Here is a 27,784-nt window from a genome sequence, read left to right as displayed (position 1 = left end):
AAATGCCTTTTGCTCCCTGTGTTTTACCCCTGCCACCTTCAGAATTTGAAAGCGAGTATTCCAGTCAACATTGTCAAACGCTTTTTCCAAGTCTACAAATGCTAGAAATGTAGGTTTGCCTTACCTTAATCTAGCTTCTAAGATAAGTCGTAGGGTCAGTATTGCCTCACGTGTTCCAGCATTTCTACGGAATCCAAACTGATCTTCCCCGACGTTGACTTCTACCAGTTTTTCCATTCGTCTGTAAAGAATTCGTGTTAGTATTTTGCAGCCATGGCTTATTAAACTGATAGTTCGGCAATTTTCACATCTGTCAGCACCTGCTTTCTTTGGGATTGAAATTATTATATTCTTCTTGAAGTCTGAGAGTATTTCGCTTGTCTCATACATATTGCTTACTAAAAGGTAGAGTTTTATTAGGCCTGGCTCTCCCAAGGCTGACATTAGTTCTAATGGGATGTTGTCTACTCCAGGGGCCTTATTTCGACTTAAATCTTTCAGTGCTCTGTCAAACTCTTCACGCAGTATCATATCTCCCATTTCATCTTCTTCTACATCTGTAATGAGGTGCGACCGCCCAAACCTACGAAGTTTGGTCGTGGTTTCACCTGCATGCAGTTTCCGAAATGCTCGTGCCGATCCTTCAGGCCGTTTCAATTTGCCCTTCGTCAGACTCAGATAGACAGCGCTCCTTCCCCATTCTACACACGGTAGCACCCTCACTAATACTACATGCACCGTACCTGTGTCTGATAAGCAGTCGTTCCTCGCCAGGTGACGCTGCTTTCGCCTGATTGGGTTTATATCGATAACAGGTCGGTGGTCGCAATGTTCCAGCCGGCCAGTATACGTGTTGGGAATTGCTAAAAGATATGGGAAACAAACCAACAGATCTGGGAACTGTATTTGTAGACGTAGTTACAGCAGTAATGGAAACGAATTGGAGGTGAACAGAGCCCGTGCATGACTCCAAGGGATAAGGGAATATCGCGAGGACGACGTAATGCAATGTGGGAACATGATGTTAGAGGACATGGACGAGAAGCGTACGGCTGCTACAGTGTGTGTGAGTCAGGAGGCGGCCACTATCCAGAGGTAGTTGTGAAACGGCTGGTGGTGATGACATTTCACATTTCTGTTGTAGAAAAATTATATATTGTGTAAACGCACATGTCTTATCATTAGGTTCTGTACGTTCGAAATTTTATCGTGCTACGTGTAAGGTCGAATAATTATCGAGGGGACTTCAAAAAGTAAGTTACACATTTCGTCCGACGTATTTGATCTTCGTGCAACAAGAAAGGCGCGTTGTAAGAAGAGAGTACGTGTTATGGATTTCCTGCAGACGCTGTTATTCTACGGTAATGGATATATCGTGCATTACATTGTGGGTGTGATATAGCGTGTCATGTGGAAACGTACTCCAAAGCTGAAGGGTGTCGGACAGTACGATTCTTGTGGGCAAAGAGCCTTACTTGCACACAGATTCGCCGCGAAATTCTGGCAGAATATGGACCAAATGCGTTCAGACGTAGTGAAATGGTGCCAGCAACTTGATTGAGGCCGCACAGAGATGCTGATCGCGAAGGGAGACCATCGAGATCGACCACAGACGACAATGTCCCGGCAATCGAGGAACTGATCACTTACGGATTCGGCCTTGGACCAGTTCCGATGGCAGGTTAGCAACAATCGCAGATTTACCGACGATTATGACTTTCACACAGAGGGTCCCGGATGGTTCCGAAACCAAGTAGCGGATATCTATTGCCAAACAACTGAACGATTGATAGAACGTTCCAACCTTTATTTACAGACTCTTTGTACAAAAAAAAAAGTTCAAATGGCTCTAAGCACTATGGGACTTAACAGCTGAGGTCATCAGTCCCCTAGACTTAGAACTACTTAAACCTAACTAACCTAAGGACGTCACACACATCCATGCCCGAGGCAGGATTCGAACCTGCGACCGTAGCAGCAGCGCGGTTCCGGACTGAAGCGCCTAGAACTGGTCGGCCACAGCAGCAGGTGACTCTTTGTAACTTTGATGAAAAATAGTGTCATGTATCTGTGTCAGTGTAAGGTGTAATTCACAATTTAATAATATAAAATAATAATGTACAACAGCCGTAACAAAGTGTCCCATCGTACCATGAATAAGAGTCGCCATATGATTATGTTTTTTGTTGATAGTTTTAGAACTTCATTCCTGTCTCTACCTCCAGAAAGGTTCCCTTCGCCCCAAAGAAATCTAGTGTGGCACAGAATATTTATGAAGATAGTTGCTTAATAAGAACGTATGTGTTGAATCCTAACATATCAACTACACTGCCACGTCCGGGATTTTGATATTCCAAAAGGACCATAGCCGTATTGTTCGGTGACAACTATTGATTAGCCATTACAAATTTCAGTAAGTTAGTGTGTAGGATGTACGAGTCTGGAGACATAGCATTAGATTGATGCAATAAATATCATCCACATAATCCAGGAAGGACAGCAAAGTGCCAGAAATGTCGCATAATCACCTTAAGTCTCATCAATCAAAGTTAATGACAATAGTAACATACAGAACAACAGTTAAGATAACTGAGGATTTGATTGGATTTATAAAGATAAAAAAGGCAGAAAGGCACTACTGCTGTTACCATTAATAACGGAAGCGAGACTTAAAAAAGTCAAGATTCACTCATAGGATTTGTCGATATAGCAAAAGTGTTCGACATTATGAAATGGTGCGAAATATTCGAAATCCTGAAAAAAGAGAGGAGTAAGATAAGGAGAAGACAGGTGAAATACAATACGTATAAGGACCAAGAGAGAACAATAAAAATGTAAGACCAAGAAAGAAGTGCTCCGATTAAAAAGAATGTAAGATAGGTACGTAGTCTTTGGTCCCTTCTGTTCAATCTATACCTCGAGGAAGCAATGATGAAAATACAATAAAAGTTCAGGAGTGGGTTAAAAATTTAGGGTGAAAAGACACCAGTGATAAGATTCGCTGGTGACATTGCTGTCCTCATTGAAAGTGATGAATAATTACGAATCGTATTTACGTAGTTAACATTCTATAGGATACAGTTTGTGGACTGATAGAAAACCGAAGAAAAAATCAAGTAATGGAAAGGAGCACAAATGAGGTTAGCGATAAACTGAAGATCATAACTCAAAACCAAGAAATAAACGAAGTTAAGGAAATCTGCTACTTTGTAAGCAAACACAACGGACGAAGCGAGAAGGACATGAAAAGCAGACTATCACAGACATAGAGCACATTCCTGACGGAGAGAAGTCTGCGAGTACCAAACAAAATTAGGGAAGAAAGTTTTGAGGGTGTACATTTTTTGGAACAGCATTGTATCGTAGTGAATCATGGACTGTGGGAACACTGGAGAAGAAAAAAAATCGAGGTGTTTAATACGTGGTGCTATAGAAAGATGTAGAAAATTAGGTGGATTGATAAGGAATGAGGATGTTATCTGAAGAATCGGCGAAGAAAGGGAAAGACTGCGTAGGATAATAGGGTATATGCTGAGATATCAGGGGATAACTATCATGCAATTTAAGGGAGCTGTAGAAGATAAAAACTTTAAGGGAAGGCAGTAATTACACTACTAGCCATATATATTGCTACACCAAGCAGAAACGCAGATGATGAACAGATCTTCATTGGACAAATATATTATACTAGAACTGACATATGATTACATTTTCAGGCACTTTGGGTGAATAGATCCTGCGAAATCAGCACCCAGAACATCAACCTCTGCCGGTAATAGCGGCCTTGATACGCCTGGGCATTGAGTCAAACTGAGCTTGGATGGCGTGTACAGGTACAACTGCCCATGAAGCTTCAACACGATACCACAGTTCATCAAGAGTAGTGACTGGCGTATTGTGGCGAGCCAGTTGCTCGGCCACGATTGACCAGACGTTTTCAATTGGTGAGATATCTGGAGAATGTGCTGGCCAGGGCAGCAGTCGAACATCTTCTGTATCCAGAAAGGCCCGTACAGGACTTGCAATATGCGGTCGTGCATTATCCTGTTCAAATGTTGGGTTTTGCAGGGATCGAATGAAGGGTAGAGCCACGTTTCGTAACACATCTGAAATGTAACGTCCACTGTTCAAAGTGCCGTCAATGCGAACAAGAGGTGACCGAGACGTGTAACCAATGGCAACCCCATACCATCACGCCGGGTGATACGCCAGTATGGCGATGACGAATACACGCTTCCAATGTGCGTTCACCGCGATGTCGCCAAACACGGATGCGACCATCATGACGCTGTAAACAGAACCTGGATACATCTGAAAAAATGACGTTTTGACATTCGTGCACCCAGGTTCGTCGTTGAGTACAACACCGCATGCGCTCCTGTCTGTGATACAGCGTCAAGGGTAACCGCAGCCATGGTCTCCGAGCTGATAGTCCATGCTGCTGCAAACGTCGTCGAACTTTTCGTGCAGGTGGTTGTTGTCTTGCAAAGGTCTCCATCTGTTGACTCAGGGATCTAGACGTGGCTGCACGATCCGTCACAGCCATGCGGATAAGATGCCTGTCATCTCGACTGCTAGTGATACGAGGCCGTTGTGATGCAGCACGGCGTTCCGTATTACCCTCCTGAAGCCACCGATTCGATATTCTGCTAACAGTCATTGGATCCCAACCAACGCGAGCAGCAATGTCGCGATACGATAAACGGCAATCGCGATAGGCTACAATCCAACCTTTATCAATGTTGGAAACGTGATGGTACGCATTTCTCCTCCTTACACGAGGCATCACAACAACGTTTCACCAGGCAACGCCGGTCAACAGCTGTTTGTGTATGATAAATCGGTTGGAAACTTTCCTAAAGGCAGTACGTTGTAGGTGTCGCCACCGGCGGCAACCTTGTGTGAATGCTCTGAAAACCTAATCATTTGCATATCACAGCATCTTCTTGCTGTCGTTTAAATTTCGCGTCTGTAGCACGTCTTCTTCGAGGTGTAGCAGTTTTAATGGCCAGTAGTGTAGAATATATTCAACAACTGAGGGTGTAGGGTTCATGTAGTACTCAAAGATGAGAGGTTAGTTCAAGAGAGGAATCATTGATCCTGTCGCGGATTATGAGCCCAAGCACGACGGCAGCCACTTGTTTTTCTATTCGTAATTGGTGTACAATAGTAGCGAAACCGTCTTGCATATGCCAGGTAATTTAAACAATTTTTAGATTTCTTTTATGGAAAAATCTCTGCCCTATAGAGAGAAGTGATGTGATGTCTTAGATTTTCTCGACGAGTCTGATTAAAAGTGAACTTCACGGTTTTTAAAGGCTTTGTTGTTTCCATCTTACGCACAATATTTCCACGATCGAGCTACAGTTATGTCATATGCTTTGAGTGGGGGAGAACCGGTCAAAGTGGTCAAGGCGGACAAAAGGCTATTGGTGTCTTCGGGGCTGTAATGTGCTGGCACGACGCTGGAAATGCTTTAACTTATTCTCACTGGCAATACTGAGGATGTTCAACCTAGTGGTCAATCGTCTGAGTATTGCCACAACATGTTACGGGACCACATTATCCCATTTTCAAGTGCTAAAAAACAAGGAAACCAGGTAAAACAATACTCCTCATACCGACAGACATATAATTGTTATAGAAATCCTGAGATACAACCTACATTAAAATTTTTTATGCCATTAGGTCTCGTCACAACGTAAAAACAATCTGCACACGTACATATTCAACTCAGAGTTGCTGGAGGGTCCAGTCACCTACTATGAGGATGCAAATCAGGTCTGCTTTAAATACACGCTATAAAGGTCGTGAGCGTTAGTTATCTTTCAGATTGGACGTGGTGGCTTCTTGTTTTCAGTGAAGAATGCCTTTAAGGATCCAAAGACGCCATTACCAACACCTTACTGAATTTGAAAGATGTGGTGTAATATGACAGTGAGAATCTGAATGTTCCTTCTGCGATACTGCAGAAAGACTTGGCAGGAATGTAGCTGCGATACACACACCTTACTGAATTTGAAAGAGGTGGTGTAATATGGCAGTGAGAATCTGAATGTTCCTTCTGCGATACTGCAGAAAGACTTGGCAGGAATGTAGCTGCGATACATAACTCCTGGCAGCAATGGTCACAAGAATGTACGCTCACACGAAGACTGGTCTTCGGACGATCACGTGGCACTACCGAGAGGGTAGAGAATCGTGTTCGGCCTATGACTCTGGCATATGGTTCTGCAACTACAGTAGCAATTTTAGCAGCAGTTAGCACCACAATGACACAACAAACTGATACGAATCGGTTACGTCAAAGGACAGTTCCGAGCCAGACGCCCTGTAGTGTGCCTCCGACTGACCCCAATTCACCACCATTTGTGTCTTCAGTGGTGTCAAGCATGAGCTCATTGGAGGGCAAGGTGTTTTCTGATCAAAGCTGGTTCTGTCCCGGTGCCAGTGTTGGCCATGTATTGATTAGAAGGAAGCCAGTTGAGGGCTTTCAACCAACCTGTCTGAGTGCTAGACACACTGGACTTACACCTGGTTTTATGGTCAGGGTTACGATTTTGAATGACAGCAGGAGCACTCTCGTCGTTGTCCCTCAAACCCTGACTACTAAATTGTACGTCAGTCTGCTGATTCAGTCTGCTGAGCCACTCATGAACAGCATTCCAGGGAATGTTTTCCAACTGGATAACGCTCTCTCACATACCACCGCTGTAACCCAGCTTTCTCCACAAAGTATCGGCATGTTGCATTGTTCTGCACGATCGCCATATCTGTCTCCAATAGAGCACATATGGCACATCATCGGACTAGAGCTCCACCGCACCCGCACACAGCATTAACCGTCCCTGAACTGACCTACCAACTGCAACAGGCATAGAACTCCTTTCCACAAACTGACATACGGCACCTGTACAACACAATGCATGCGCGTTTGCATGGTTGGATTCCACATTCTGGAAGCTACACTGGTTATTAATGTTCCAGCATTTCACATTTGAAAGGCTTGTCTCGCGCTTACATTAACCTGTGTAACTGCAGTGTTCATCACTTAAATATATTACATAGACAAATGTATTCCCAAAATTTCGTTACTCTACGTTAATGCCGGCCGCTGTGGCCGAGCGGTTCTAGGCACTTCAGTCCGGAACCGCGCTGCTGCTACGGTCGCAGGTTCGAATGCTGCCTCGGGCATGCATGTGTGTGATGTCCTTACGTTAGTTAGGTTTAGTCTAGGGGACTAATAACCTCAGATGTTAAGTCCCATAGTGCTTAGAGCCATTTGAAACACTTTCTACATTAATCATTTTTGTCGATGCGATTTTTTCGTCGGTGTATACAGGATGAGTCATTAACTATTGTCAGCAAGAATAACTCGGAAAGTATGATAGGAGCTGAAAAGTTTGTGGGGCAAAAGGTGCATGGGAGAATGGGGGCAATAATATGACTTGGTTTCTTGTTGCTAGGAGGCCTCGCTTCAGAGATATGAACGTCAACTTTGTTTCTTTAAATGGGATGCTATAGTTTGGTACTTATTTCCTGACAGGAGCTATCGACACGAATCTAATGATATGTAACAGCAAGGTCTTTGAAGGTCAACGAAGGTCAAAAAGGTGGCATGAACGTTCATTTACAGAACGTGTTTGAATTGATGACTATTGGTATCAATGCAGTGCTGCGATCTTCTTGTCATGGATTGAGTGGTATTCCTTATCACATCGGCACTTATCGAAGCACATGATCTGACAATTCTCTCTCCCATATCTTGAGGTGTCTTTTACGAATCACCACAAGAAAAAATCCAGAGGCGTCAAGTCTGGCGAAAGAGCCGGCCACGACATATCCCCTCCGCGCCCAATCCAAGGATTCGGGAATTCTCTGTGCAGCTCATTTCTAGCCATCAGCGAAAAATGTGCCGGACACCCATCGTGTTGAAACCACATTCTTTTCCTTGTTTCTAAATACACTTCATCCAAAAAACAGATCTAATGTTTCTTGCAGGAATGTCGTGTTCTTCGTACCATTAACATTTTCTTCAATGAAATAGGGGCCTATAATTCTGTCCTCCAGAATCCCACACCATACATTCACCGACCACGGTTTTTGGTGTGCAACTTTCCGCAGATAACATGGATTTTCAGTTGTCCAATAATGCATGTTATTCAAATTAACATTTCCATGTTTCGTCAATGTAGCCTCGTCAGTAAATAAAATCAAATTAATAAATGTGTCATCCCTCTGAATTTGAAGTTGATCCCATCGGCAGAATTCAATGCGAGACATACAATCCGTACCAGTTAATTCTTGGTGGAAACTGATATGGTAAGGATGATATTTATGGCGATGCAGAACACGAACAACACCACCCTGGCTCAAGCCGAATTCCCTTGCGATTTGACGCGAACTAACACAAGTATATCTAAGCACAGTGGCAAGAGTACCAATTTCCACTTTCTCTTTAGTAACTTTCTGTTGCCGGATATGATTCCGATGCGTTAAAGATCCAGTTGTTCTCAATTTATCATACACATATTTGAATGTACGACGTGTAAGGTGAGTACGTTGAGGATATCTTTCAGCATATAAGTCTCTAGCTCTCACTGAATTTCGTGGGCATTCTCCGTAAATGAGAAGCACATCGACCTGTTCTTGGAAGGAATACGTCATTCACATTCGCCTGATTCGACGATACTAGTATTACCATTCCTATTAGCGTTGTATTGCGAAACCGTCGAATGGTGTTTACATGTCAATGGCACGTTAGATGGATAACCCGTATTCGGCGAATATTTACTATTTGCACGATATAAGAGAGAGAATTGTCATAGTATGTTCTTCGATAAATGCTGAAGTGATGAGGAATACCACTCAATCCATGACAAAAAGATTGCAGCACTGCATTGATACCAATGGTCATCACATACAACACCTTCTGTAAATGGACGTTCATGCCACCTTTATGACCTTCATTGACCTCCAAAGAGCTTACTGTTACACATCATTGGATACATCTCGATAGCCGCTATCAGAAAATAGGTACAAAACTATAGCATCTCACTTAAAAAAACAAAGTTGACCTTCATATCTCTGACGCGATCCCATCTAGCAACAAAAAAACCAACATCATATTATGGCCCCCGTTGTCCCATGCAACTTTTGTCCCACAAAATTTTCGGCTACTATCATACTTTCGGAGTTATTCTAGGCGGCAGTAGTTAGTTACCCACCCTGTCTAGTACATCTGTAAGAGTGACTCCTTTGATAGCTTCTGTGCGGATACACAACAGTGTCCGAGCCTCTTGCTGGAATACAGGACTCGCTGCAAGAAAATAGGTGAACGGACGATCCTACTGTGTGGCAAGTTGAGAATTTGAGTCGGACGGGAAGGGTGTGCGGACGGCCGAGGCAGCTGCCACGGCAGCTCAACGTGTTCGGACAGAGATTTGGCTACTCTCTGTAATAAAAAGAACTGAGTGAATTATGCAGCGATGACTTTGATGGGACCCACCCTTCCTCAGGCAAAATGGCGAGAACAATAACGAAAAAAAGGCGGTTAAGGCTACCGCTCATGTTAAGTGGGAGATCTAGTTTCGACTCGCGGTCCTGCGCAAATTTTCCACGTTCACCATAGAATTATTCCGATGCCCGATTAGGGATGGTGTCGGTCTTTCCTTCGGGAAAAAATTTAGAAAAAGTGATTCTTGTGGATTTTGGTAATCCTGATGTAAAGTAGGTGATCAGTTCGTGTACTAGTTGTGGAGAGAGAAGCGACTTCGTCGTTTTGAAGAAATTGTGTTTGAAAGGGTCATATCTTCACTCCACAATCCTACTTTGGTTATTGAAATTTCGATCTAGTTATTAGAAGGTATACGGTTTTCGCATAACCGCGTGGATGCGGGCAAAGTGGCGGTCTTGGCGGCGGCTTCTGGTCACTATGGGTAAAGCTAGCAGCCGCGGTCGAAAGAACTGCTCCACGGAGACACAGCAAATCCTAATAAAGGTGAGTTAGAAGCGGAAAATAAATAAAGAGAAGAGGAACAAAATAAAAAGAAGGAAAGATGAGAAGGAACCGAAGAGAAGAAATGCAGTAAAAAGGAGAATTATAAAGAGCAGCAAACCCGATCCTAGAAGAGCTCTCTTCGACGACAACGATGAAGACAAAGAATCCATGTACTGCGAAGAAAAATTGTTCAAATGCTAGTTCGGAAGAGCAGTGGATTTAGCGCCAGTTGTCTTCCTCTGTTCCCACGAACCTTGTACAGGAGTCGAGGAACAGAGCTTGACTGTTATTTGTGAAAAGTGTAAATCTTTTGATTCGAATCATGTTTGACAATAAAATACATTGAGTTCTTTGGTAAATCACTTTTTATCCCTTACTCCTGAACTTAAAAGTACGTGGTCACTTCACCCTATCATATCGGACAAGGTAAACTATTTGCCACTTTCTGAAAACTGAATTGTTTGAAGTACTTCATTTGATCCGAAGATAATTCGATATTACACTTCAATAGCTGCAGATTATAACCAGTCATTTCTGTGGACTTCCGTCTATTGCTACTCGGTTTAAAGAATAGGAAAGCCTTAGCCCGGCCACTTTCTCCAGCCCTCTACTAGCTACAGGAAGATTAAGCAGAAATCGCACTGGAACGTTGTTTGTTTGTGATCAGTACGTATTTTGCCTCTTGTGAGTGGGAGAAACGTGTATGGGAGCAACGCGCACCACCAAGTGTCGGCATCGGACAGCGGCATGATCGTGGCCTACAGATCGTTCCACGATATTCCAGCTACTCCCATGGGACAATACGTCAATGTATGGAGCACCACGGACGGTCAGCACAGTGGCCAATATTTTGCCTTATGTTGGTACGTCAGCAGAGAGATGTGAGTTGACAACACTGGTCACAAGAGTAGCATCACTTCTTCTTTTGAGACGCGTTCAGCTTCACGATCCGTGAGTGCAGGTACCGAGGAAAGCACATGTTACCAAATTCCAATCATGAGTGTCACACGGACGCACCACCTGAAGTGATGATGTGTCATTCAGTACACGACACGTTCTCCACTGGTCGACTGGAAGGTAATTTGGAGAGCAGATGTTGCATTTCTCTTACGATAAGAGCTGGTGGTTTTTTCCTGTATTCAAAGTTATGTTTCAGCAAGATAACGCAAGACCTCCCTTAGCCCTTGCTGTCCTGACCTTATGCGTTACTTGACGATCGCGCTCTCCAGATCTCTCACGCAGTGTAACCATCTGCTCATGGACTGCCGAGAAAAGTGGCACTCCACCAATCATCAGCCACTAAGGCCAATGAACTATAGCACAGATGTTGACGAGATGGAATGACATTCCCGTATTCGGCACTCAACCTCAATTCCACTCGATGCCCAGTCTGTTAGAGCGACTGTTGCTACCAGAGCATGTACTAAATTACGCGTCCTGTGTCCCCCCAAGTCAGAAATAAGCTTAATCAGATATTCTTTCTACTACACCGCATACAAGAAATATGCAAAACTCTATTATTTTCTATCTTTGTTGGTGCCGTTATTTTAATGGGCAGCTGTCTATTATCGAAAGTAGACACACAGAATGGAATGCGATATGGTAAGAGCGTAAAAAGTCGATATCGAGGTCAAGAGAGACGGACGACATGCTCGGAAAGTTTCAAGGACGTGCCCTTTCAGAGGAGCGATTTAGAGAAATCACGGACAACCTAAATCTGGATAGTCGGACGGGGGTTTGAAGCGTCGGCTTCCCGAATGCGAGACCATTAAGCTAATCACTTCGCAACCTCGCTCGATTGTAAGAGTGTAAAATACTAGAACAGGCGCTTTGCAGAACTGATTCGGTGATGCGTAACGACAGCTGAGAAAACATCAGAATAATTAAAAGACTTCATTTAAAAAATCGTTCTCATGCCAGTTGGATGTCACCGTCTACGAGGCCTTGCTGGGAAGTAATGTCAACGAATTTTTTATTCTGTTCTCAATATCAGCTGAGGCATTACATGTGTATATTACTCGGTCGCTGACACTTTAGCGTGTAACATGTCGGTGTGTAACGTAGCCAGTTCGGTGCGTATTAAACAGGGGCTCATGAAACTGAAATCACGAATTCGAATACTTTGTCCACACATGGAGCATCCTTTCCTTCAGCATGACAATGCCCAACCACACATGAGCGCTGCATCATCCGCAGCAATCCGACGCCTTGGGTTCACTGTCATGGATCATCCTCCATACAATCCCGACTTGTCCCCATCCAGTATTCATCTGTTTCCAAAACTTGAAGAACACTTTCGACCACTTCACTTCGGTAGTGATGAAGCGGTGGAAGGAGAGGTGAGAGTGTGGCTCCGCCAACAATGTCGAAAATTCTACAGAGACGGTGTCAACAAACATCTCTCGTTGAGAGAAATGTGTTCCTTGCCAGGGTAAATATGTTGAGGTATAAACATGTAGACATGGACCCGCCAGGGTAGCCGTGAGCGCTAACGCGCTGCTTCCTGGACTCGGGTAGGCGCGCCGGCCCCGGATCGAATCCGCCCGGCGGATTAAAGTCGAGGGCCTGGATGTGGTTTTTAGGCAGTTTTCCACATCCCGCTTGGTGAATACCGGGCTGGTCCCCACGTTTCACCTCAGTTACACGACTTACACTAGACGCAGACAGCTGGGGTACACTTCTTCTGTCGCGGGGGGTTCGGGGTGGCGGCAGAAAGGGCATCCGGCCACCCTCTGCAATTAACACTGCCACATCCGTCATAACAAAGCCGACCCCACATTTAGCGGGACAAAGGCCCGAGAAAGAAAGAAAGAAAGAAACATGGAGAATAAAGATGTCGAATGTTAATAAAGTTTGTGTTATTTAAAAAGCTTCAAGAGATTTCAACAAAAAAAGTCGGAGGCATCACTTTACAGGAAGCCCTCGCACATGAAGCGTCAGCTTATCGTAACCTCGGAATCGCTACTTTTGAGTCATTTAGCTCCTCACTTTTTACGTTTAGTGCTTTTTGTCAGTCTTTTTTCTTCTTTGTTTCGCTCTTTTTCTCTTTTTCAAAATTCAGCGGCTGATTAGCTTAAAAATTATTCACAAAATCGGAACATAATTCAGTCATGTAAGTTGCTAAAAACCGGTTAAAATATAGTACCTCAAGTCAAAATGTGGCATCATGAGGTCGAGGCCTTTCCAGTATCAGGAATTGCAGCCGGTACAGCGTTCAGAAAATGAATGTAAAGTCGTTTCCGTAAAACTCACGAAAGAAACAGGACAAGAGGGAAAGTGCGAGGCTACATGTGGATCTCAGGTACGCGGAAGTGAATGCTCGGCGATGACGGAGCTGGATGCTGCGGACTCAGCGGAGCAAGGCGCACAGTTAATGACCTCGAGGCTGCGAAAGCAGTGGCCTGCTCTCATGTGCACCGGGCGCACTATAATTGCGCGGAGAAAGCGCAGTGCCGCAAGCAAGAGGCATCCTCAGTACCGTGAACGTTCCATTATCGATCATGAATCTGCGTATCTCTACGGATCAGAAGTGAAGAAGAATAGAATATTGCTAGAGTCACTAAGCAGTTCACAGCGCATTCTTGTAACTGAAACGGCAGTGACTGGAGTGAATGGTTGAAGAAATGCAGTATCCTCGCAGAGAAAGCTACTTCTTTTCAGTAGAGGGAAAGATTAGGCGGCCGTCTTCGTGAAACAGGATCCCTTAGAGGAGGCCTACGGGTAGCTGGTAGAACTCGCCTTGTGCAAACCGTTCGGTTTTGGGGGAGCAGCGAATTGGGACAACTCCGACATCAGCAGATAATCCGTAGGAGCTATGAGGGGTAGTCAAATCAAAACCGAACACCCTCCACGACGAGACCATGGGATGGTTGCCTTCAAAAGTAATCACCACATACGTTAAGACATTTACCCCAACGGAAGACGAGATGACCAATTCCTGTTCCGTAGAACGCGGTCGGCCGCTGACCGACCCACAACCGCATCCACTCTTGCACTTCCTCATACGACTGGTTCAAATGGCTCTGAGCACTATGGGACTTAACATCTATGGTCATCAGTCCCCTAGAACTTAGAACTACTTAAACCTAACTAACCTAAGGACATCACACGACACCCAGTCATCACGAGGCACCTCGTACGAGTGTAACCGACGTCCATGCATGTCTTCATTCAGGTACCGAAAGATATGAAAATCACATGGTGAAAGATCCTGGCTGTACAGAGTATGTTGCAGTATTTCCCAACCAAATCGCTGACGTGCAAAAGTGAGTGCAGTTCTGGATCCTTCAGCGGAAGGCTGCGTTCTACGAAACAGGGACCGATCATCTCGTCTTCTCGCTCCATGGTTCCATTTTGGTAGGTGTTCGGTTTTTATTTGACTGACCCTGATAAATACCTCCAACGCCAATGTGTGGAGCGTTCTGCAACAGACGTACAAGGATCCATTCTAGTATCAGAAAGCACAAGTTTTACCAACTTCTAACTTTCCTCATCCCGTGAAGTTCTGTCAATGATATCTACACCAAACTGTAAACATCCCTGACTGTCAAACTTGTGTTTTGGTTACTGATAAGGCTGACTTCATAAGGGATCGAATGTTCAACGGCCACGGTAGTCATGTATGGGCTTGTTCCACCATCAACAGAGATCTACCATAAATGTGTAGGCTGGTATTATTCAAGATCATGTGATTGGTCCGTGTCATCTGCCTAACGCGCTTGTCGGAGGAAATGGCCGTATCTTTCTCTGTGAAGTACTGTATTACGGAAAATGTTGGAGGATATCTCTCTAGCAGCCATGTAACGACTATGGGCCAAGTATGACATGGTCCAACGCCACTCTTCCTTCAGTGTCAGAGAACATCTGGACAATGATTTCCCCAACTGCTGGATTGGGAGGTTTGGACCAGTACCGTGACCAACACGTTCAACCGACTTCACATCCTATGGATTTCTTTTTGTGGCGGGAAATGAAGCGTTTGGTAAACTTCAGCCATTGTGTGTGAATCACTTACTAAGTATTAGTGGACAAATGCCAGTGGAGCATTAATGTAAAGTGACGACGTTCCCTAACTTCTCTAAAATTATATTCATCATACAGCGTGAAGGTCACTAGCGTCGAAGTCTTCATGGACCCCTAGCGAAGAAACGATGCACCACTGACATTTTTGTCACATAAAACAAATTGTTTCTTTTCATTTGTTCTTAAACAATCTAGAATTTTGAATATGTAGTTTTTTTCGTCCAGTGTGTGAACAGAATGATTCAGGTAAGCTGATTATTTCAGATATTTCCTGACCCTTTCGAGATACCTGATTCCGTTTTCACCCAAATGAATTGTGAAAAAATCCTCACAAAATGTGTGGTCTGTTTTCAAAACTATACTAATTACAAAAATATCAGTATCAACTTAGCTTTTACACGTTGAGCCGCTGTTAGTATTGCACACTGCGCAACAAAATTAAAATACCACTTTTTAGAAACCCCGTAGTTGTCTCTCATTCCGACGCATAACATTGAAATTTGTCTCAAAGGTGCCTTCAACGTTCCTCTGTAATGGTGCAAAAGCGTGGCACCCTGCAACACCATCGGGCTCGCGATGCTCCAAACAACATATGCGGTAAAAAGACGACAGCTCAGAACAGCTGTAAGGTTTGTTAATGATGCCACACTGGCACCAAATTTTACTACAATTCTCCTCAGTGCCACTGTGGAAGTGTCATACGATGGGAAGGTCGTCACATTCCCTCTTACGCACATTTTACCCCTTGTTTTCACGTCTCTGTGGTGGAAGTCAGATCCGCGACACCCAATGTTGAAATCACGCGGTTTCCTTGTGGAAGTCTGAGGAAAAAATTTCAGACACCCCGCCGCTTAGAATCGACACGAAAATGTTTTATGGGGTGGCGTAAACCATTCCTTCCCTTGGGGCGTTGATTAACACACATTTTATGGTCTAAAAGGACAGTTTTCAGTACAATGAACAACAGGACGAAGTTGTTGACAGCGTTCGATACTTTTGCCATGCCCTAGGCGTTTCAGTCCTACTCTAAGGGCATGGTGGAGCTGAAACCCCACTGAACATGATGTGACCCCTTTGGAATAAACAGTGTGTAACCACTAGGGATCGTTCAAAAACATTCGACAAAATCTCAACGTGATCCGGAACAGCAAAGGGCGTTTCTGTTTTTCCACCCCTTCGACACCACTTATTTGTGGTTTGGTTGCCTTCAGGCACTAGGATAGCCGCCAAGCTGAACGTGTCCCGACGTTTCTGAAAGGCAAATTTGTAAAGTGATTAATAACAGTTCATGGATAGCACAAAAGGTGTTGGCGAACTGGGGGTCTCAGAGGGACGCTTTGCCTCACATGTTAATGTTGCAACCCCCTCTTCCCTCCTTCCCCGTGATCACGCCACAACAGGGCGTGAAACGGGAGGGATGGAAAAGCAGAAACTCCCTTTGTTGCTTCGGATCACGTTGAGATTTCGTAGAATATTTTTGAACGATCTTTAGTGGTTCCCGCCTACACACCAAGGCAAAAATTGGTGTCACACTGCACTTTCAGTGGGGTTCTTGGCCTACGATGTCCACAGGAAGGGTTGAAGCGTCTGGGGGTGTCAGCTTTGTCGAACATTGTCAGGAACGTCGTGTTGTTACTCGTCATGTACATCAACATTTATACTCCGCAAGCCACCAGCCGCGTATGTTTCGCGGGAAGAACGACTGAAGGAAAGCTTCCGTGCGCACTCGAATCTCTGCGGCCCGCCGCTGACTGAAATCGGTGGTAAAAGTTGAAAATTTGTGCTGGACCGCAATTCAACCCATAAATATATTGATTATATTGATCATACTGAGAATTGTTATCGACCACGAAACTCGAGGGAATCAACGCGATTCAGGGCAAGGCGCGGTTTCATTGGCGCCCAGTATGCTATCCTTTGAGGCGTTTTCGTCTCAGTTCTAAGCGACGCTATGTCTGAATTGTTTTTCCCGACCGCCCATAAGAAAACCAGGTGTTTTTACCAATTTGCATCGCTGTTCTGTCCTCCACCGCACCGGCTTTAAAAGAAAGCATGAAACATGGTAAGAGGGGTTGTGACAACATTTGCATTATGCGACACGTCCACGGTGGAATCGGGCAGAACTGCGGTGAAATTTGAGCCAATGTGATATCATCAAGCCACATCATACGTCATATGAATTTTTGCGCTGTGGCCTTTTTTTTGCACGTTTTGACATTTTGCTGTTTGAAGCGACGCCGAGCCCGAAAGTGCCGCCGCAGTGCGCCACCCATTTGCATCGTTACAGAGGAAGGTTGCGGGCAGCTTTTATCCAAATTTCGAACTTATGCGTTGGATTGCGATACAGTTATGCAGTTTTGAAAAAGTGATGCTTTAATTTTCTTGCGGAGCGTAGTTCTGAAAGACGAATTAAACGGATTTTCACTATTCAGATTCCGATTGCTAGTTTCGGAGAAATTACAATCTTTAGAACTTGGGCTCTGTTTTCAACAGATCTTAAACGGTTCTGAAATATTTGAGTATAAGAACTCAGCAGAATCGTGTGAACGATAAGATAGTACCAGAATGATGTAGTTAAGTCGAGACGGAGAATTTCATATGAACACCTCTCGTCTATCAAACCGGGAGGTAACCTCAAACTGGCCAACAAAAGCCACCCAAGCTTCAGAGCATGTGCCCTGCGCGAGATTTTCAATGTCCTTTTGCTCTTTTAACGCCACCGGCTTAATCGTTAATATTATTAATTTACACTTTCCCGTGAGGGTAGTAAAAGAAGTAAAGGAATTCATAAACGTTTTGCAAAACTGATAACTTTTACCATAAATTCAATCCAAAGTTAACCCTTACAAGCACAATAATTTGGTAGGAAGAAGGGCAGAGAAACAAAACGATTTAATTGTTAATTTTATGCTGTTCAGATTCACAATATTCTGAAAAAAATCAAAAACCGCTAATCTTACGTTTCCTAAGTGCAAGAACAATGGATTTCTAATATTCAAGGACACTATTAGCCAGAATCTCATGTGACACACATGTGCAGTAGCTCAGGTGACTGATAAAAGACAAGTCTCCTGGATAAAAATTTTCTTCTCGTCTTCACCTACGCCACTGGTACGTTGTGAACATACACGTTGCAAATTTAATCGCGAAAGCGTTGATAGATAAACTCCAGTGGAAGACTTCGCAGGACATACCTTCACCGATGAGTCAAGCAGTATATTGCTCCCTCCTACGTATATCTCGCGAAGAGACCATGAGGATAAAATCAGAGAGATTAGAGCCCACACAGAAGCATACCGACAATCCTTCTTTCCACGAACAATACGAGACTGGAATAGCAGGGAGAACCGATAGAGGTACTCAAAGTACCCTCCTCCACACACCGTCAGGTGGCTTGTGGAGTATGGATGTAGATGTAGAAACGTAGTTTACACGACATACACACTCACACCTAAACATCATCCGCGTTACACACTATATACCGGGTGATCAAAAAGTCAGTATAAATTTGAAAACTGAATAAATCACGGAATAATGTAGGTAGAGAGGTACAAATTGACACACATGCTTGGAATGGGGTTTTATTAGAACCAAAAAAATACAAACGTTCAAAAAATGTCCGACAGATGGCGCTTCATCTGATCAGAATAGCAATAATTAGGACAACAATATAAGACAAAGCAAAGATGATGTTCTTTACAGGAAATGCTCAATATGTCCACCATCATTCCTCAACGATAGCTGTAGTCGAGGAATAATGTTGTGAACAGCACTGTAAAGCATGTCCGGAGTTATGGTGAGGCATTGGCGTCGGATGTTGTTTTACAGCCACCCTAGAGATGTCGGTCGATCACGATACACTTGCGACTTCAGGTAACCCCAAAGCCAGTAATCGCACGGACTGAGGTCTGGGGACCTGGGAGGCCAAGGGTGATGAAAGTGGCGGCTGAGCACACGATTATTACCAAACGACGCGCGCAAGAGATCTTTCACGCGTCTAGCAATACTTTTTTTTTGTTCTAATAAAACCCCATGTCATTCCAAGCATGTGTGTCAATTTTTACCTCTCTATCTACATTATTCCGTGGTTTATTAAGTTTTCAAATTTATACTGACTTTTTGATCACCCGGTATATATGAATACATAAACGCAGATATTTCTATTGGTGACTGAGGACGGTGTACTGAACGAAACTGCATCAGTATTTACATCATTCGCAGACTAATACTTGTGGCCACTACAACTTATATGTTTTGAGGTTGTTTAGTGCTTCCAAGAACATGTGTCAAAAGCAAGCCATAATGCTTTTTTTCCCCCTGGGCATCAGATCAGGTGTCAGTGGACGAAACACGGAAAGTCTATGCTGACAGGTGCAGTATGACCGTGTGGAAAACATCAGGTCGTGAAGTTTGTGACGTGTTTATGGGAAGACTGTTCGAAGTAGAGAACAAACAACCAACACACCGATGTGTGTACATGCTAAGATACCATATACAAAAAATATATGCACTTATACTCCCTTTACATACCGTAAACTAAGAGCCGTCAGGGGCCTTTTCTCTGGTGTTTCAGCAGATATTTACAATTTCGTATCTTTATTGTGTAGCGGGAGTCAGTTCAAATGAATAGTTCTTACCACGTCTTTCATGCAACGCCCAGTGTCGACGAAAAGAGTTAATCGACTTATCTTTACAAACAAAATGATTTTAAAATCGGAATTTTACGTGCCCATTCGATAGAGCGGTCCCAGATTAATTTAGTGCAACATTTGTTTGATCAATACGTATTAACAGGGACAGTAAAGCTCGAAGAATAACCAATGCTGGAGCAGTGGCATTTCTGCCCTGGCGCGCGCTGTCTGCTACCTCCAAGCATGTGGTGTTTTTGAATAGCTGTTGGATTGCTGTTTACTCTTTGTGTTTTTGTATCTCTGTGTCCGGCCCCGTTAGCTGAATGGTCAGCGTTACGGATTGTCAGTCCTCGGGGCCCGGTTTCGATTTCCGGCTGGGTCTGGGAATTTTCTTCGCCCAGGGACTGGGGGTTGTGCTGTCCTGATCATCATCATCCTATCATCCTCATCGACTGCAGGTCGCCTAAGTGGCGTTAAACTGAAAGACCGGCACACGCCGAACGGTCTGCCCGACGGGGGGCCCTAGCCACAAGATTAAATTAAATACAAACTATCTCTGTTAACAGATAACAGTAAAACAAATAACGAACTAAACTAAATTGCGACTGCTCTTTCGAACGTGCACGTTAATTTCCGCTTGAAAAATAATTCTATTGATAACTGGAAACAAACCGGCGCTGAGTAACAACAGTTAGTTACTTTGGGCTATGTTGTTACTATGTGGTGTATGGTGTATAGATCCGCAACATAATAAATATGCGTTTCCGACCACTGGTTCCTTATCTCAATATAATCGGTTGTCGACCCACTATCACCTGTTTCAATGTAACCTAAGAGACATAAGACACCCTGTATATACAGTTTTAACCAAAACTCCACCAACAAACTTTCAGATACGGTTCAAATATAGCTTCTGAAAGTTTTGGTATAAGAGACCCACTGTGTTTGGTGGTTCGTTACGAAGTCATAACAGCGACGCACCATGCACTGCCTTATCCATTTAAAAATTCCAACAGTTTGCCGTATTACTTCCGAAACTGCCATAATTCTAGCAAACTAGGCTCTTCACATGCGTCCAGAAGGAGAAGTTCATTGGTGTTATACCGTCGACATTTTCGCTGTTCTGTACTGTTTTCAGTACATTACAGGTGGGGGCGTCAAACCAAACGAAATGCAGCAACACTGTAATGAGCCACAGGACATTATGAGTCCCTTAACCAGAAGACTCAGAAACAGCTGATAGTAGGTCGACAACCGACTGTATTGAGATAAGGAAACGATACTGGGAAATGCACGTGTGTTATGTTATGGACACACAAACTGTACACTGCATAACAACAACGTAGTTCATAGTAACTGTGGAAAGTGACGACCACCAGTCTCAATACATGCATGGCAACGGTGTATGGAGTTCTGTTGGGCAACGTGACAGGCAGCTTGGGCCCTAGCAAGCAGGTCTTCATCCCTTTGTACCGAGGTTTCGTATACCAACGTCTTAACTTCGAAGTGGGCCGGTGCACCGTCGTGTTGAAACCACATTCTTTCGTGGACAAGAAGGAGTACAGTCCCCAACAACTGTGCAGGTCATTTCCCGCAAACACCACGTAACGTGGACCAATCAAACGAGGAGACAGTAAATTAGATCCTCTTAGGTAATTACGAACATCCTGGACACATTGCAAGCTGTCCGATACAACAGGCAACTGAGAACAGGGATCGTGGTGTGCGTGCGGCAGAAGTTAATGCGCCAGTGCGATGCATGTGGACGTCGTATTATACAGGTGCTATAAGCTCAGTTGTGTACAGTATGGCTGTTTGGTGGTCAGAGACGTATGTTGTTTGTCACCTGGTGCCTATTCCAGTGTACAACAGACACCTGGTATCTTTGTGAGATACATTGAGACTGGTAGTCATCACTTTGAACAATTACTATGAGCTACGTTGTTGATATGTGGTGTACGATGTATATATTCATAACACAATCAAAATGCATTTCCAACCATTAGTTCGCTATCCAAATATAATCGGTTGTGGACCCATCATCACCTGTTTGATGTGACCCAAATGGTTTGAGACACGACCCTCCTGGCTTCGCACTAGTATCCCTACGTGTTTATGGCTGGATGACTTGTGTGGCAAAGCGGCAATCTGCCTATTAGTGGGAACTATATACATACAAGTTTGGTTGGGGGGGGGGGGTGGAGGAGGTCATGATCTCCATGACATCTCCTCCCCCCTTGTATTCGTGCTAGATGACGACGATGACTATGAATATTAGATTGATTTTTGACAACATAAACTAGATCATATTGCACCTGAATAATTAAAATGACCTCTTAATTACATTTTTTTAAAGTCCGTGTTTGGGCTGTGTTGTGCCGACAGCATTGTCTTTGGTCAGTTCTTCGGGGTCCAGTGGAAGGTACGCATTTACAGTTTGAAGTGAAAGATACGCTGTCCTGAGGGCGACGAGCGTGACACTGCCGTGTTGTGTGGTGCAGGTGGTCCGCCGCCATGTTGAGCCTGAGGCTGGGTAGGGCGCTGGGCCAGCGCTGCAAGTCTTCGGCAGTGTCGCTGGAGTGTCCGATGGCGGCTCCAGAGGCCGCGGACCAGCCGGCTGCAGAGGAGTGGAGCCGCGCGCGCCCCTACCGCCAGGTCCCCGGACCCACGCCGCTGCCCATCGTCGGCAACACCTGGCGCTTCCTGCCGCTAGTAGGTGAGCCAACACGTGCTGAAGTGCACGCATATCACCTCCAGCTATCAAACTAACATATTTAACAGGATTACACTACAACTGCAACACTCTTCAGCGTTTTTCTTATTAGCATGAAATTACACTACTGGACATTAAAATTGCTACACCAAGAAGAAAGGCAACTCATAAACGAGTATTCATTCGACAAATATATTATACTAGAGCTGACATGTCATTACATTTTCACGCAATTTGGGTGCATACATCCGGAGAAATCAGTACCCAGAACAACCACCTCTTGTCGTAATAACGGCCTTGATACGCCTGGGCATTGAGTCAAACAGAGCTCGGATGGCGTGTACAGGTACAACTGCCCATGCAGCTCCAACACCATACCACAGTTCATCAAGAGTAGTGACTTTCGTATTGTGACGAGCCAGTTGCTCGGCAACCATTGACCAGACGTTTTCAATGGGTGATAGATCTGGAGAATGTGTTGGTCAGGGCAGCAGTCGAACATTTTCTGTATCCAGAAAGGCCCGTAAAGGCCTGCAACATGCGGTCGTGCATTATCCTGCTGAAATGTAGGGTTTCGCAGGGATTGAATGAAGGGTAGAGCCACGGGTCATAACACATCTGAAATGTAAAGTCCACTGTTCAAAGTGCCGTCAATGCGAACAAGAGGCGACCGAGACGTGTAACCAATGGCAACCCCATACCATCACGCCGGGTGATACGCCAGTATGGCGATGACGAATACACGCTTCCAACGTGCGTTCACCACGAGTCGCCAAACACGGATGCGACCATCATGATGCTGTAAACAGAGCCTCGATTCATCCGAAAAAATGACGTTTTACCATTCGTACACTCAGGTTCGTCCTTGCGTACACCATCGCAGGCGCTCCTGTCTGTGACGCAGCGTCTAGGGTAACCGCAGCCGTGGTCTCCGAGCTGATAGTCCGTGCTGCTGCAAACGTCGTCGAACTGTTCGTGCAGATGATTGTTGTCTTGCAAACGTCCCCATCTGTTGACTCAGGATGGAGACGTGGCTGCACGATCCGTTACAGCCATGCGGATAAGATGCATGTAATCTCGACTGCTAGTGATACGAGACCGTTGGGATCCAGCACGGCGTTCCGTATTACCCTCCTGAAACCACCGATTCGATATTCTACTAACAGTCATTGGATCCCGACCAACGCGAGGAGCAATGTTGCGATACGATAAACCGCAATCGCGATAGGCTAGAATCCGACCTTTATCAAAGTCGGAAACGTGATGGTACGCATTTCTTCTCCTTACACGAGGCATCACAACAACGTTTAACCAGACAACGCCGGTCAACAGCTGTTTGAGTATGATAAATCGGTTGGAAACTTTCCTCATGTCAGCACGTTGTAGGCGTCGCCACCGGCGCCAACCTTGTGTGAATGCTCTAAAAAGCTAATCATTTGCATATCACAGCATCTTCTTCCTGTCTGTAGCACGTCATCTTCGTGGTGTAGCAATTTTAATGACCAGTAATGTATGTAAAATAACAAAATGCTCAAAACAATATGTTGTGTAAGCAGTGCTGATCAGCTTTTATAAAGGATAGGAGCTGCAGAATGGAAGATGCTGCTGTAGTTATTCGTATTTTGACAATCGATTTTGGTCACACTCTGACCATGTTCCGGTCACAAAAGTCTTGTTTAACTGTGCATTCGGCAACTGCAATATTGACGAAATTTAATTCCGACCTTAGCCGCAATCGTGCGCTGAAATAAATTCAATGAGGACTAATGAAAATTTGTGCTGGACCAGGACCAGAACTCAGATTTCCTGTGGTACGATAGCGTTTGCCTTAACTGCTTCAGTTGTCCGAGCACACTTCTCGAGCAACCCAAATTCTCAACTTGTCACACATTACGGATATAGTGTCCATTGTCCATTATCCTCATTGGTCTCAGCTTCACGCTGATTCCTGCAGGTCAGACAGTGTCAGTACAGATTGAATATTAATTGTCATCAGATATAACCTTTTAGCCTCATGGAAAAAAAATTGGATCGCAGTAAATTGTTGTGTTAAAATGATGCTCTGGATGCTGAGCAGATCCTAGCAGTATGTCTTGTGTTTTACCATTTATGTATTTTACCACAACTAACAGATTCTTAAACTCATCTGCCTCATCAGTCATGTGGTTAGATATCTTCAGGATTCTCCACCTTCTTGTATATATGCACCGGAAACGTCTTTCTCAGTACGTCTCATTAAAAAAGAAGAAAATTGCATTTATTTAAGTCTGCAGGCCTTTTTGGCTGTTTTCATTGCCGATAAAATCTGAGTCAACAGATCGTTTCATAGTCCTCTTCAAACTTCGAACCCTCAACTGGCATCTTCTTCAGTATTCTATTGATGTCCCTACGGGAAAATAGCCTTTGTCATGTGAATGCGAAATGGTCCAGGAATACCAGTGGATTCCTGAAGAAGATCGCAGCAGAAGGATCGGAAGTTCGAGCAGTGAAGCTGTTTTAAGAGGAATATGACGCGGCCGCACGACTCAGAAGAATTTTTCATCAAAATTGGTTCGGTAAAGGCAGAATAGTTACAAAACTTGTTTGTCATCTAACCATGTTTGTAGCCAATTGAAACTTGCAGGCATCGTTTTCAGGAAACTCTCCTCAGCTACTGGATGGCTTAGGAAACAAAAATTGACATAATGCCCTTGAAGAACAAATCCGCAATCACTGATTTTTAAGCAGATTTATTATCCGTTCTGATGACATTAATTTTTTAAATGACCGTTTTCTGTTCAGTATGAAACATCTTAAGATGTGCGCACAACAGTAAAATAACTAATTAGCAAATACATTACGAAATAAAAAATGCTGTCATTCCAAGCCAGCACCAAACACAAAATGCAGCAGAACATGACTGAATGTATCCGTTACAAGAGTAGCCCGTCCAACTATAAGCAAATTTACGTTTTACGTCACGTAATAAAATAGTGGTTTGGTAGAATCCATGTCATTGAATTAGCCCTTACGGCACTGCCGACAGGTGGCATCTGGTACATTTGTCACAATTAAATAAAACTTATACACCCACACTGAATTAGCACTAATTTTATTTGTTTGGCGAGAGTGAATATAATTAATTAAAAACTGTGATCTGTCAAGGTTAAAAGACATGACGAAAATCTTACAACATATTTGTGATTTACTAGACGGACGGTGTCCATATCCATGGCTTTTCTGTAGGCCTGTCTTCTTCGCAGCTTGCTTCCTCGTATGACCACTGTTTTGGAGTTGTGCAGCGAGCCTCCAGTCGTCTGCTGATAGCCCCATCATCGATTTCAGGCGCAGCACACGTGTAACAGCTGTCCCGCCACACACTTTCTGTCCGCTGTCACCTTGGACGTCCATATGCAACAATCAATATAAATGTTCAAATAGATATTATGATTTCATGTTCCTGCATGACATTACGGAATCGTCCATTTTGAGCACTATGTAGGATGTCCAAATTTTGACCAATGTTCGAGTGCTCTAAAGTTGGTATGTGTGCCCCAAACGTTATGGCAACTTTAAGCTCTGAGCCAAGAACATTGTTCAAGATATGAACATCCTACATGAATTTCAAAAGGAAGATTCCTTAATGTACTGAATGAACTTGAAATTTACTTTCTCGTAAAAATCAATAACCAAATACACTACTAGCCATTAAAATTGCTACAACACGAAGATGACGTGCTACAGACGTGAAATTTAACCGGCAGGAAGAAGATGCTGTGATATGCAAATAATTAGCTTTTCAGAGCATTCACACAAGGTTGGCACCGGTGGCGACACCTACAACGTGCTGACATGAGGAAAGTTTCCAAGCGATTTGTCACACACAAACAGCAGTTGACCGGCGTTGTCTGGTGAAAAGTTGTTGGGATGCCTCGTGTAAGGAGGAAAAATGCGTACCATCACGTTTCCGACTTTGATAAATTTCGGAGTGTAGCCTTTCGCGATTGCGGTTTATCGTATCGCGACATGGCTGCTCACGTTGGTCAAGATCCAATGACTGTTAGCAGAATATGGAATCGGTGGGTTCAGGAGGGTAATACGGAACGCCGTGCTGGATCCCAACGGCCTCGTATCACTAGCAGTCGAGATTACATGCATCTTATCCGCAAGGCTGTAACGGATCGTGCAGCCACGTCTCGATCCCTGAGCCAACAGATGGGGACGTTTACAAGACAACAAGCATCTGTACGAACAGTTCGACGACGTTTACAGCAGCATGGACTATGAGCTCGGAGACCATGTCTCCGGTTACCCTTGACTCTGCATCACAGACAGGAGCCCCTGCGATGATGTACTTAACGTCGAACCTGGGTGCACGAATCGCTAAACGTCATTTTTTTCGGACGAATCCAGGTTCTGTTTACAGCATCATGATGGTCATATCCGTGTTTGGCGACATCGCGGTGAACGCACATTGGAAACGTGTATTCGTCATCGCCATACTGGCGTATCACCCGGCGTGATGGTATGGGGTGCCATTGGTTACACTTCTCGGTCACCTCTTGTTCGCATTGACGGCACTTTGAACAGTGGACGTCACATTTCAGATGTGTTACGACCCGTTGCTCTACCCTTCATTCGACCCCTTCGAAACCCTACATTTCAGCAGGATAATGCACGACCGCATGTTGCAGGCCTTTACGGGCCTTTCTGGATATATAAAATATTCGACTGGTGCCCTGGCCGGCACATTTTTGAGATCTCCCTCGAACTGAAAACGTCTAGTCAATGGTGGCCGAGCAACTGGCTCGTCACAATACACCAGTCACTACTCTTGATAAACTGTGGTATCGTGTTGAAGCTGCATGGGCAGCTGTACCTGTACACGTCATCCAAGCTCTGTTTGACTCAATGCCCAGGCGTATCAAGGCCTTTATTATGGCCAGAGGTGGTTGTCCTGGGTTCTGATTTCTCAGGATCTATGCACCCAAATTGCCTGAAAATGTAGTCACATGTCAGTTCTAGTATAATATATTTGTCCAATGAATACCCATTTATCATGTGCATTTCGTCTTAGTGTAGCAATTTTAATGGCCAATAGTGTATAATCCTGAAGGAGCAGGGCGAAAGAAACCACAATGCCTATTTCAACATTTATGACTACGTACTAAGATGATGCTTGTTGCGTATGGATGTTCAAGCCGACAGGGAACAGTATGTGTTGTGAGACAGCTGTAATATGTGTGCTGTGCCTGTGTCGATAAGGAAGCGGTCACGCAGAGGGCGGTCGGCTAGCGGCACAACACCAAAACAGTGATCACACGAGGAAGAAAACCACCACAAAACAGATTTTTTACGTTACAGGTATTTTTTAATGTTTTTTAACCCTGACAAATCACACATATCAACTATCTCCATTCTCACCAAAGAAAATACAAA

General features: G+C 44.3%; 1 protein-coding gene across 1 annotated transcript in view; it reads left to right on the top strand.

The window, feature by feature from the left end:
* Positions 1-27,784, top strand: part of LOC126281248 (probable cytochrome P450 301a1, mitochondrial) — a 232,663-nt gene that overhangs the window by 35,196 nt on the left and 169,683 nt on the right. Inside the window, exon 2 of the mRNA XM_049980042.1 lies at positions 22,155-22,369. Within this exon, the coding sequence (XP_049835999.1) occupies positions 22,168-22,369 (202 nt within the window). The 5' untranslated portion in view covers positions 22,155-22,167. The remainder of the gene's footprint in view (positions 1-22,154; positions 22,370-27,784) is intronic.

The sequence above is a fragment of the Schistocerca gregaria genome, chromosome 7, assembly GCF_023897955.1.
Source record: "Schistocerca gregaria isolate iqSchGreg1 chromosome 7, iqSchGreg1.2, whole genome shotgun sequence".
NCBI classification, from domain to species: domain Eukaryota; kingdom Metazoa; phylum Arthropoda; class Insecta; order Orthoptera; family Acrididae; genus Schistocerca; species Schistocerca gregaria.
The sequence above is the reverse complement of the archived record's forward strand: the minus strand, read 5'-3'. Positions and strand labels throughout refer to the sequence as shown.